Genomic DNA, 12852 nt, shown 5'->3' with positions numbered 1-12852 from the left:
TCATAATATTGCAATCAGTTAAATGCACTTAAGCATTAATTTAGTTGTTCAAGCATTAAACGAGATGATAGACTGTAACTGCTAGCACCGTCAGTACCAGCAGGTTAGTGCAGAAACTCCATTCAAAATACTGAGTTAAAATAAATGTTTATATTTCAAAGAAATGGCAGGCAAAATTTGAGTTGATTGCAGTGCTTCTTATCCAGTCTGAGACCCACTTTATATCTAATAGGCAGTGAAGATCACTTGTTTTTAAAGAAAACAGATAATCGTGCCAATTTTGTATAGAAAGACAGTTCACTGAAAATCCTCGAAAATGGCTGGCTAAAAATTAAAAGTCCATGTGCACACCCCATTACAAACCAATGCTCTGAAATTATTAGTTTGTGATCATTTCCACAGAAAACAGCACAAAGAAATACCCATAGTAATACAGTTGTAAACCACAAAAATCGGAATTATGAAATCTGAATTTAGATGTTGCAGATTTACCTGATTTACATCTTCCACAGTAACTGATCATACTGATATAATGTCATATACAGGCGTGTCTAAAATGTAAAAAATACTACATTAAGTTAATATCATGTATGTTAGGTTTGTGATTTTAACTATGTATTTATTTCAAGACCTCAAAAGGACAGAGGAAAAGTTTTTATTTTAGATTTATTAAAAAAGGACAATAACATGTAATCTTACTTTGAGTGTTCTGCAGTTTACGGAAGAAAAATTTCGCCCAGAGTATATGATTGGGTCATAAAATCTATTTCTAAAACTATTACATCTGACCAGAACCTGTGCTTATACAGACTTAAAATGTGAAATGCCAAAATTATCTATTGAAGGGGTGGAGATTTTGTTAAGTCTAGCTTGTACCCTAAAGCTTTTTATAAATGGAAATTAAATCACCCGGTTCTGTCCACCATTACAATTTGGCCTGGTATCAATAAGTTTTTAGTGCCTATAATAAGATGAAAGAACTTTATTTTTAAATTCTTCATAATTACTATCCTTTCAAGTCTTTACTGTCTGAATTTAATATATACAATTCTTTGCAATGCACTTTCTGTAATTCTAACCTGGAAACAATATAGCATTTAGTTTTAGAATGCAATTTTGTGGGAAAATTTTAGACAGATATATCTTGGCTTTTCTTCTTAGCTTACAATTTTTTTTTCGATTTTAAGACAATTAATTTATTGTTTTTGATTTGGGAGTCAGATTGTATTTAAATGGACAATATGGTAAATTTTTTTTAACTCTTTGTGGCCTTTTCCATGTTCACAAATGTAGAGTTATTCAGTGTTTGCCAAATTTTAAAAACATTTTGAATCTACTTTATTATGAATTTCTGCCTATCGCAAAATAAGAAAGCTGCTAAAACAACTGCACTGCTGAAAAAAAATAATATAATTTTAGTAATTACCTTTAAGTTATCAGATCTCTTTTGGTATGCCAATGTAACATTCCTAATAATCTAAGTATAGTTTGAGATATTTATGTTTTATTTCTTTTGATATATATTTCTATATTTTTATTTTCTTTAAATATTTGCTTTTCTTTCATGTATTGTTTTTCCCATATCTAGATCTACATTGCAGTAGATGAACAATGAATATTTATAATTTGTATTCAGGTCACACAATGTTAGCACAAATTAATGTTTTATGTATTGCCTGTTACTTATGTCATTTAAAAATGACCGTTAAAAAAACTATTTTACCTGAACGCTGAAGACTTTTATTTTGTGTAACCGGCAATACTCCTGCAGTACTCCGGATGTTAACGGACTGGAGGCAGCCAGTGCCCAATGAGCTGCTTTCGTTTGTTATTGTGCTGAAGCCGCGCTCGACGCTGGACGTAATTGAGCAACTCACCGCACGTATAGTTGATTTGTTATTATATATATATTTTGTCTTAATCCGGCTTGATTTCGGTATGCCGTACGCCAACCAGCCCACGGTAAAAATCACGGAACTCTCGGACGAGAATGTGAAGTTCGTGATCGAGAACACGGATCTCGCGTGAGTAATGAGATTGATGGAGTCTAATCGATGATTTTGACCACAAGTCTCATGTTTAGAGCATTGTAGTATGTTTATTGTGCTCTCTCTAAAATGTAATATGTAAATACTAAATATAACTTACGTCTGGTAAAAACATGCTGCATACACCACGGTACTTTTTTTAGTTTTTTTTTTGTTTTATTCAGGAAATACTGTACACTTTACTGTTACAGATTACAGTTTAGTACTGTTTATTGTTGTTCTAACTTGACCGAATGCACATTAAATGCATTTTAAAAGCACATGAACAAAAATAATAATGTTTAAATAAGTCTAAATTAAACAAATAAGAATGGGGAAAACCATTATTAAATGTAAATATACCTTAAAATCATATAATGTATGTAATATATATAAAGATCTATCTATCTATCTATCTATCTATCTATCTATCTATCTATCTATCTATCTATCTATCTATCTATCTAACTCAAATGAGCATATCCATTGGACAGTTTTTTTTACATTTAATTGCTTATTTTTGTCATAATCTAGCCAGATAAGCATACAGTACTCAGCATATATGAGTACACCCCTACAAATCTCTCATTTCAATGAATATTTTCTATAGGAAGCTTTACAATATTATATTTGTGCATATACATTAGATTAGTCAGTACTGAAGTTAAATCTGGAGCTTATTTAACTAAATAACTTACAATGATGATTCAAAAATTTGTAGCCCAGATTTATGTTAGGGAAAAATAAATAAAACTTTCAAAAATAGCAAATATCAAGAGAAGCAAAAATATACACAATTTAGTTGAAATGTTGTAGTCTGTAATTCTTTTTGCAATATTTTGCATGAATTTAATTGCAATATCTTTCCATTTCTAAAGATATTCTGTGACTAAAATAGTATTTTAATATATCTGTTTAATAAATCTGTTATATTCAAATGCGCTTATATACACTACCCATATTCACTGAGAAATTGATAAAAATATGAATTTTCAAAGTGGGGTGCACTCCATTATGCTGAGCACTGTACATGTATTTGAATTAAAAATCACATATATTGGAATATTGAGCATTTTAATAGTTTAAATTTGTTGTTGTGTTTACATGAGGGAATAAAACGCTTCTGTATTAATTTAGTTTTTAGTAGTTTTATCTGTCCATCTGTCTATCTGTAATGACCACATTTATATATTTGTAAACATATTTCATTTTATGATAAATATGAGTTTATTTGTTATGTTTATTATCTGTAATGTTACATTAATTTGTAATGTTTTACGTTTGGTAAATCTATTTTATTTTTTATGTAAATTACAGCACCCTAAAAAAAATGTTTAAAGTTTAAGTTTGATGATAAACATTTTAATGAGAATAAGAAAAGCACCTGTATTTTATTTTGTTTATTTTTCAGGGTTGCAAACTCTATTCGACGTGTGTTCATGTCAGAAGTTCCAACCATTGGTAAGAATCAAAATCTAATCAATATGAAAAAAAAAAACACGTTAATTTAATAATACGTTTACTTGATTTAAAGGGCACCTATTTGACCCCTTTTTCAAGATTTAAGAGCAGTCTTTTGTGTCTTCATAATGTGTCTGAAAAGTTTCAGCTCAAAACACCCATCAGACTATTTATTTTACCATTTAGAAGTTTGTAATTTTCAGCTCTGAGCATCTTGTAGCTGTTTTTGTTGCCTGTGTCTTAAATGATCGTTCTCCCCGCCCACCGTTTCCATGTGCCACAGTCAGTGTGCCACAGTCTCGATAGAGCTGCTTGATTATGGGAAAAATCATAATCACGATTATTCAAACGATTATCAGTTGAAGTCAGAATTATTAGCGCTCCTGTGTAATGTTTTTTTATTTTATATAAAAATTTCCCAAATGATGTTTAATAGATTCAGGAATTTTTCACAGTATGTCCTATAACATTCTTTCTTCTGGAGAAAGTGTTAATTGTTTTATTTTGGCTAAAATAAAAGTAGGTTTAAATATTTTAAAACCTATTTTAAGGTCACTATTATTAGCCCCCTTAAGCAATATACTGTTTGATTGTCTGCAAAAGAAACTACTGTGATACAATGACTTGCCTAATTACCCTAATTGAAGCTGCGGCCACACTGGACTTTTCCTCACATAGACTTCCATTCATACCCACGTGAATGCCGGAAACGCAGGGTCATGCGTCAAGTTTCGGAGGTTGCTGTGGTGCAATGTTCAAGCTTGGTGAACTCTGACCTGCGAAATCGTATCACTTGACTGCTTGAGACCAATCGAGGATCAAAACATGACCTCTCTGGACAGAAATTTAAAATATAGATCAGTGGTTCTCAAACTGTAATACATGTACCACTAGTGGTACGCAGGCTTCCTTCTAGTGGTACGCTGAGAAATGAAATATGTCATGTACATGCTACACACATTTCAAAATTTACCAAAAATGATGGATATAATATGCCATATAGGACATATAGCCTATATTTCTGAGGTATTCTGCCACGTTTTTTTAACTGTGCAGAGTTGTAGCTGCTTTACTGGGCCTACTACGCTACTGTATTTCAATACTGCTCATTTTGTTGGTACTAGGAGAGACTATTTTTTTCTGAGGTGGTACTTGATGAAAAAAGTTTGAGAACCACTGATATAGAGCAATCGCTTGCTTTTTAAATGTCTAATCATCTTGTTTAATCCCGCCCCTTTTCGCAGAGCCGTTCAACAGAATTTCGCAAGCTCAAACTCTAGTGTGACAGCAGCTTAAGCCTTTGAATCACACTTTGAATCTGAATGCTTGTATTTTGAAAAATATCTAGTAAAATATTATGTGCTGTCATCATAGCAAAGATAAAATAAATCAGTTATTAGAAATGAGTTATCAAAACTATTATGTTTAGAAATGTGATGAAAAAATCTTTCTGTTAAACAGAAATGAGGGGTGGGGGTGGGGGGAAGGGTCGCTAATAATTCAGGAGGGCTAATAATTCTGACTTTAACTGTATATATGCACAGTTATTTTCCTTCCTGTAAAAAAGGAAAGGGAAATAAATACAATAGAATAAAATATGAAACAAACTGTGCTTTAAGCATCTTCACTGTAAGAATAAAACTTTAGCTACAAAAGTCCTTTAGTCAAGAGCAGAGAGGGATTTTCTCATTTGTTGTTTGATTAATAATGATGAAAACAGGCGGCAGCAGGAATATTGCGCGCTGTCACTTTAATGGTTTCTCTTTCACATGAGTTGATCCTCAACTTGTTTATTACACATGATTGTTAATATGAATAATCACTAATCACTTTTGACACCTATTTGACCATTAAAGCGCTCACATTAAGATGACTTTAGATGTGTGTGCCCTGCTCGTCTCTAAGCGCAGTGTGCGAATGAGACCAAATGCTGACCGCATGTTGTGTGTGCGCCGCACACACACAGCTGCGGCATACGGTCTCATTCGCGCTTTTAAAAACATGAATAGAATGTAAATCAATGAACGATGCTCATCCCGTGCTGTAAACGTTACACAGTACATGCTTTTAGTGATTTTCATGTGAAACTGAGCTTTGCAGAGCAGAAAATGTGTACAACTGGAAAGGGGGTCGGTATATGACGCAATAATCCTTTATCTTGTTCAATGATTTTCATAATCGTTAGCAGCCGAAATAGAATTTTAGATTAATTGCACAGCCCTAGTCTCCAACTGCGTCAGATAAACAGCACAGTTACAGAAATAAAGGAAGCAGATCTCGTGTAATGTTTGTGAGAAATACTACAGTAAGAACTTTCCCAATAATTATTTGATGTATTTGTTGTGGAGTTGATTCAAGCATTTCAATGAGTTGCACACAATGTCGTTACAAAGTTCTCACACACACATAGCACAGGCGTTTAACCTTGCACCGTTTTTGCATGGCAAATGTGACAGAATACATGTTAATATACACTACTGTATGGATATACGTTATGTTAATGTACAAAGTAAACCTGATTTAATGTCCACAAACCGGGATTGAAGCGTCATCTTTTAGAATTGTACTGACATGCGGCTGTGCTGATGAAGACGGTAAAATTTTTTAAAAGTTTTAAAAAATGTTTTAAACTCGTGCTTGATCACATTTGATGATGATTGATGATCACAGAGAGCTGAACAGATCTTTTGATCCCAGTTGCTTTGCACATGTCCTGTCTTGTTGATATGATTACTACAGAGACATACTAATACACGGCTGTCAATCAATTCGGTGGGTGGGGAAACTGCACTACTAAGTCACGTTGCGGTGGGTCTCAAAATGAGGATTTTAATCCTGTTTTAACATCAGGATATATATATATGTATATAAAAAAAAGAGACTTATTGTCTTTATATCACCGCGATATGACTATGGACACACTGTACCTACACACAGTCCAAACAGCTCCTAAAAGATGGTTTTCATCATAGGTGCCCTTTAATTCTGCTCTTTGTCTGTTAAACCTGTTAATCTGATGTAATGCGCTCATTTGCCAGCTATTGATTGGGTTCAGATCGATGCCAACTCCTCTGTGCTCCACGATGAGTTTGTTGCTCATAGAGTGGGTGCGTATGTTCATCGTCTCTCCAAAATCTTTCTCTTCATTCTTCCAATAACACCAAGCATAATTATCAGGCTCATGTTTTACAGGATTAATTCCGCTCACAAGTGATGACATCGTTGACAAGATGCAGTACTCGAGAGTAAGTGTCTAAACCAGGGTTTCTATTTTTATAAATCTGCATGAACATGAATCATCTTATTAATTGGAAGAGCGAAAATGTAATATTTGGCTTACTTTGTTTCCAATCAGGACTGCACGTGTGACGATTTCTGTCCCGAGTGTTCGGTTGAGTTGACGCTGGACGTGAGATGCACTGAAGACCAGACACGTCACGTGACCTCACGAGATCTTCTGTCTAATAACCCGCGAGTCATTCCTGTAAGGAGATTTTCTAGAGTCATTTTTAAAAAATGTATTCAAAATGCAGGAAAATAATATTTTAGCCAGTACAAAGCATGTGACTTCAGTAGCCATTGTTTGTTTTAGCTTAATTAATAATTTTAAAATATCTATTGATAATTTAATTTCTCATCTGGCATCTAGTAGCCAGATAATGTTAAAAATAAGCAACTATGGACTGATACCAATATGGGTGATAGATGCATAACAACTTGTTGATAAACAAAAGGTGTTTAATTAAAAAAAACATGAAAAGTAGAAAAACAAAACGTCATTTTCAAGTTACAAAACTTTTTTTACTTTTTTTACAAAACTAGATTTTACATTTGTTTTTATTTTTTTATTATGTTTTAACAACTGACAGAGTTAATGACAGTAAATGGGTAAATATTGTGTCATTTGAACTTGGCGTTTATGATTAAATTAAACAAGAGATGCTCTGAAATGTAGAATTTAGGCAGATGGCTATAATAGTATCAGTAAAACCGATTATATTTGAAAGCCAATAACCGATATATAGGCATATCGATAAGATACATTCTCAGCTTAATTGGCAATCATATTTTTCTTATCTGGGTCACATGATAACAATAATATAAAAATAAAAGTTTTACATGATAATGAGTTTGATGATTTGATGACAAGTTCTACTTTTGATTTAATAATAAAAATAAAATGACACTACGTGTTTTAAATTATATTCCACAATTACATTTACTTTAACAGCTTGTGGTTAGCAAAATATTTTAACAAACTTAGATATATATATATATAGGGGTTATATTAGGGTTGCACAATTCTGGAATTTGGTACCAATCAATACTGAAGTTTTAAAAACGTCCATTTCCTGATTAACTTTGGATAAAAATATCATTGTATTGTGATTACTGCTATAAAATAAATTCTTTTTTAATGTCTGGGTATAAAACTAAAACTTTTTTCCCTTTTGAACACAATATATTTTATTTTGAAAAACATTTCTAATTTTTTGAAACATAAAGGATGTCAAGCTAAAATAATTATTGACTTTTAAAGTCTTCAGTTGTTGCAAAAAACAGATTTTATTTTTACAATTTAAAACGGCATCTATAGATATCTTTACTGCTGAAGATACTGTTGTCCTAAAAAAAAAAAAAAAGAAAAGAAAAAAAAATCGTACACACCTAAGGAACGGTATTGCAGAAAATTTTGACTGTTTTAAAAACCGGGATTTCCTAAACCGCAGTATTCCTTGAAAACGGTTTTATATATATATATATATATATATATATATATATATATATATATATATATATATACACACACACACACACAGTTGAAGTCAAAATTATTAGGCCCCAGAGTTTTTGGCACGTTGTTAGTTTTTTCCCCAATTTCTGTGTAGCGGAGAGAAGATTTTTTTCAACAGATTTCTAAACATAATCGTTTTAATAACTCATCTTTAACTAATTTATTTTATCTTTGCCATGATTACAGTAAATAATATTTGACTAGATATTTTTCAAGACACTTCTATACAGCTTAAAGTGACATTTAAAGGCTTAACTAGGTTAACTAGGCAGGTTATGCCGAGTTCAGACTGCATGATTTTCAAAGTAGTCGTGTCACAGATGTTTTCACACTGCATGACTATCTGGGCCAGCATTTCATCGCTGCTTTGTTTACACTGCAAAAGGGATCGGCGGCATGGACTTTCACATTGCATGACTTTACAATAGAAAGAATCGCCGACAACTTCGTCCAAACTACGTCTCACAGCCAAAAACACGTAGTAGCCAATATCTTTTGTTATTAACTACAGAATGAGAAAGAAGCCTTTAATGGGGTAAAAAATGTACATATTTGCTCACCTGGGTTTAAAGGGAATTGGCCATTTCTCCTCAACTTAGGTTGATAATAAAGTAATTTCTTTTTGTATGAAACTTCAAACAGACACGCTTGCTCCTGAGTCCTGTCAAACCTCCACTAGTTTTTCCTCCATTTCGTGGGTCCAAATTACCCGAAAATGAACTTCTCCCCCTGCCTCCCGCTGGCCTGCAGCAGATATACACACACACACACACACACAGTGAAGTGAATGCCGCTCTCTCATTGGCTGTAGGCGATCGTCGATGTAATTTTTTAGTCAAGACTCAATTCACACGGCATGATTTGAATCGCCGACAGCTCCAGATATTTAGCACAGCAAATATCTCACAGGCATCGGCGACTCATCAGCGATTCTTTCAGATCGCGTCTTTGATAGTTCATACTGTGTGATTGTCACTCACGTGCACGAGCACCGATTTGCCTGTGATTTCAGACATTTGTCTGCGATTTCTCAAAACCTGTCGGCGAGCCAAAATCGGGGCCAAAATCACGCAGTCTGAACTAGGCATTAGGGTAATTAGGCAAGTTTTTGTATAACGATGGTTTGTTCTGTAGACTATCAAAAAAAGAAATTGCTTAAAGTACAGTTTTCAAACTCAATTCCTGGAGAGCTGCAGCTCTGCACAGTTTAGTTCCATCCCTAATTAACATTAAACTTTTTAATTGTGTCTTTCAGGCTTGTTTGAAACCTACAGGTAAGTGTGTTGGAGCAGGGTTGGAACTAAACTGTGCAGTGCTGCGGCCCTCCAGAAACTCAGTTTGACATCCTTGGCTTACAGGGACGAATAATTTTGACCCTAAAAAGTTTTTAAAATAATTTAATACTGCTTTTATTGTAGCCGAAATAAAACAAGTAAGACTTTCTCCTTAAGAAAAAAACACCAGACATTCTGAGAAAATTTTCGTTCTCTGTTGAATTTAATTTGGGTTATATTTGGGTTGGTTTAAATGTTTAAAAAAGAAAAACAAATTCAAAGGGTGGCTGATAATTCTCACTTCAACTGTATATATGTATATCTATATATGTGTGTGTGTATATATGTATGTATGTATAAACAAACACATTTTGCCTTTTCTAATCATGTATCTTGTTCTTCAGGTAACATCCAGAAGTCGAGACAATGACCCCAATGACTACGTAGAGCAGGATGGTGGGTCACGTTTCGATCTATAGATTTTTTTGTTGTTGTTGGATTTTCATTCACTAATTGTATCTTTGGCACAGACATCCTGCTGGTAAAGCTGAGGAAGGGTCAAGAGCTGCGGCTCAGAGCTTACGCTAAAAAAGGCTTCGGCAAGGAACACGCCAAGTGGAATCCCACTGCAGGGGTGGCGTTCGAGTATGACCCAGACAATGCGCTGAGACACACAGTCTACCCTATTCCACAGGAATGGTATGGCCCTTACTGCTGGTTTAGATCATGCTGCTATCAATTAAATGAGTATTTTTTGCAATTTACAAGCGTGTCATCAGGTACATAACGGGCCAAAATGCATTCATGTGTGTCTTTGTTCAACTGTCAGGCCTAAAAGTGAATATTCAGAGATTGAAGAAGATGGGGTTCAGGCTCAATATGATCCTAATGGCAAACCAGAAAGGTAAAGTAATTTGAACCCATATGTTTGTTAAATTTCTATTTCTAGTGTAATAGAGGTTTAATTCAAAAAAAGAGCATGCCAGCACAGATCTACATGATTTATTGCATTTATTTTCATTCAGGTTCTATTACAACGTAGAGTCCTGCGGTTCACTTCGACCGGAGACCATCGTCATGTCTGCTCTTGCTATGCTTAAGAAGAAACTGAGTGATTTACAGACACAACTCAGTCATGAGATTCAAAGCGATGTGCTCACCATTAATTAAACTGCTTTTTCAGGGGTATATATGTATTTTTTTTCAGCTGTTTGTTTGCATCAGATTGGTGTAGAATTCTATACATAATAAACACACAAACACATTGCGTCATGTTAATGACTTGCACAATATGGGAGAAAATACTGTGTATGAACACTAGAGTGCAGGCTTTGTGTTGAAAAATATGATTTCGTTCATTTATATATGATTGAAACATGAAAAGGCTGTGTAATATGGTCATGACAGTGACAGATCATTTATAACAGCATGCTGATAATGGGAACATTTTATTTCAGGCTAAAATAAATAAAACAAACTCTGATAATGGATGTAAGAAATGAACAGAAACCCACCCGGAGACAATGTAAACAAAACGCATGGAAATAAACAAGAGCGATATGAGTTAGACAACAGATTGTGCAATCATATTTATTCGTCCCGTAAAGTTTTGGTTGCTTCAAATACATATAGTATCGAGGGATTTCGAGGAAAAGTGCAGTCACAAATAATTTCTATCTTTGATTTTAATCATGGATTCTAGTTTAGCACAAAATTACAGCAACATAGATCAAGTGAATGCATTCCCCACAAGAAGTGTGTGAGAGACATCTATGAAGAAGAAACAGAAATCCAGCTCCAATTAGACAGGCCCTTTCTGCATCTTCATGTTATAAAATTGCGTTTTCAAAATAGGATTCTTCGTACACAAATGGTTTCAGTGCTGCCACTGTCAGTTGCCAGAAATATAAAGTCAGCTTTCAGATACTGTAAAGATACGGTTACACATGCCATGTTTCAGAGGAATTTCGCGGGCAAATGTGACGCTCAACAGGTCAGTTCATTACGTTTCATGTGCTCGCCTGCTCGGTGGTATTCAAATTAATATTTTCATAACAGAATTATCAGTTTTAGAGACTGATATTGTATCTATAAATATAGACTAGTACTTATTAAATACTAGACTATATGGGCCTAATTAATAACGAACCATCAGTGTTACTAGCAAATTTAAGATTTTTGTCATTAACTGTTCTTCAGATACTTTTGGTGTGAAATAAAATTTAACTAAACTAGTGTTTAATGAAGTACTAGTACAATAACAATATTTAATGTAACTAAACTAGTGTTTAATGAAGTACTAGTACAATAACTTGATATTTAATGTAACTAAACTAGTGTTTAATGAAGTACTTGTACAATAACTTGGTATTTATTAAGTGGTATAGTGGCCTGTCTAATAAGTGCTACCCAATATTTATGTATTAGCAGGCTAGCATTTAATATCAATAAGCATTTGTAGCTAACAAGTAGCTACAAGTTGGCTACTTGATACAAAAGGTAGTAGCAAGAAAATAGCCAACTATTATGTTTACGTAAATTAAATGTTAAAAATGGTTAGAAATAATCACAATTAATAATACCTTAAATCCTCCTCGTTTTATCATAACGTTACTCCTGTTCATCTCCTTTTTTAACCGTCAGCGAGCGAGGTGTGACGACGTTTTCAGTTTGTTCATCTGATTTCGGCGGCAATTCCAATTCGAAACGCCCGCGAAATTTCTCAGAGCAGAGGTAAATGTGACCGCATGCTAGGTAAGTGGGCTAAAATATGTGCTCATTTAGTTTTTCCGTCAAGTATAGACACCACACAAATCTACATTTGAACTTCTTTCTTTAATTACATAGTCTAAAAGAAGCAGGTGACAGCCATTATCTCAATATTTTTCATATCTTCTAATTCACTGAGACCTATGTATATGTAAATTTCAGTTCATAATAGTATACTGTACCGTGGAATACTGGCAAAGAAAGACCAAACAGTGTTCTTTAAATTTGTGTATTGCTTCTTACTGATACCACATAGATTTTTGGCACACCACATATCAGAGTTAAATGTCATAAAAATTTCATAAATATTTCTATAAATCTTTAAAATACTGTGCTGTTTCCTAAAATAAGATATATAGAGATGATAACTCTAACTCCTCTAAGGTCGAGAGATAAGCAAACATATATATATATATATTTATATATATATAATTTATTTCTGAATCTCTTCACTGCATACTTTAAACGCTTATCAACTTCATTTCATTCACAGCCATTCTCCACATCTATCGCCTTTCCCTCAGTT

The 12852-nt window shown here is 33.6% G+C and overlaps 1 protein-coding gene across 1 annotated transcript; it reads left to right on the top strand.

The window, feature by feature from the left end:
* The first annotated feature begins 1747 nt into the window (after positions 1 to 1747).
* Positions 1748 to 11126, top strand: polr2c (RNA polymerase II subunit C). Its single transcript, NM_001167956.2, has 9 exons — positions 1748 to 2024; positions 3439 to 3488; positions 6527 to 6595; positions 6681 to 6733; positions 6844 to 6972; positions 9962 to 10013; positions 10088 to 10256; positions 10387 to 10461; positions 10583 to 11126. Exons 1-9 carry the CDS (start codon positions 1939 to 1941, stop codon positions 10725 to 10727), a joined length of 828 nt encoding a protein of 275 aa, NP_001161428.1. The 5' UTR covers positions 1748 to 1938; the 3' UTR covers positions 10728 to 11126.
* The last annotated feature ends 1726 nt before the right edge of the window (positions 11127 to 12852 follow it).

Source organism: Danio rerio, chromosome 25, assembly GCF_049306965.1.
Source record: "Danio rerio strain Tuebingen ecotype United States chromosome 25, GRCz12tu, whole genome shotgun sequence".
NCBI lineage: Eukaryota > Metazoa > Chordata > Actinopteri > Cypriniformes > Danionidae > Danio > Danio rerio.
This window is presented reverse-complemented; position numbering and strand designations above follow the sequence as displayed.

Bases quoted from the DNA above. Each gene is read 5' to 3' on its own strand.
- polr2c (NM_001167956.2), top strand. From the start codon at position 1,939: ATGCCGTACGCCAACCAGCCCACGGTAAAAATCACGGAACTCTCGGAC. The intron at 6,973-9,961 runs GTAAGGAGATTT...CTTGTTCTTCAG, and splicing joins ATAACCCGCGAGTCATTCCT to GTAACATCCAGAAGTCGAGA. The intron at 10,014-10,087 runs GTGGGTCACGTT...TCTTTGGCACAG, and splicing joins TGACTACGTAGAGCAGGATG to ACATCCTGCTGGTAAAGCTG.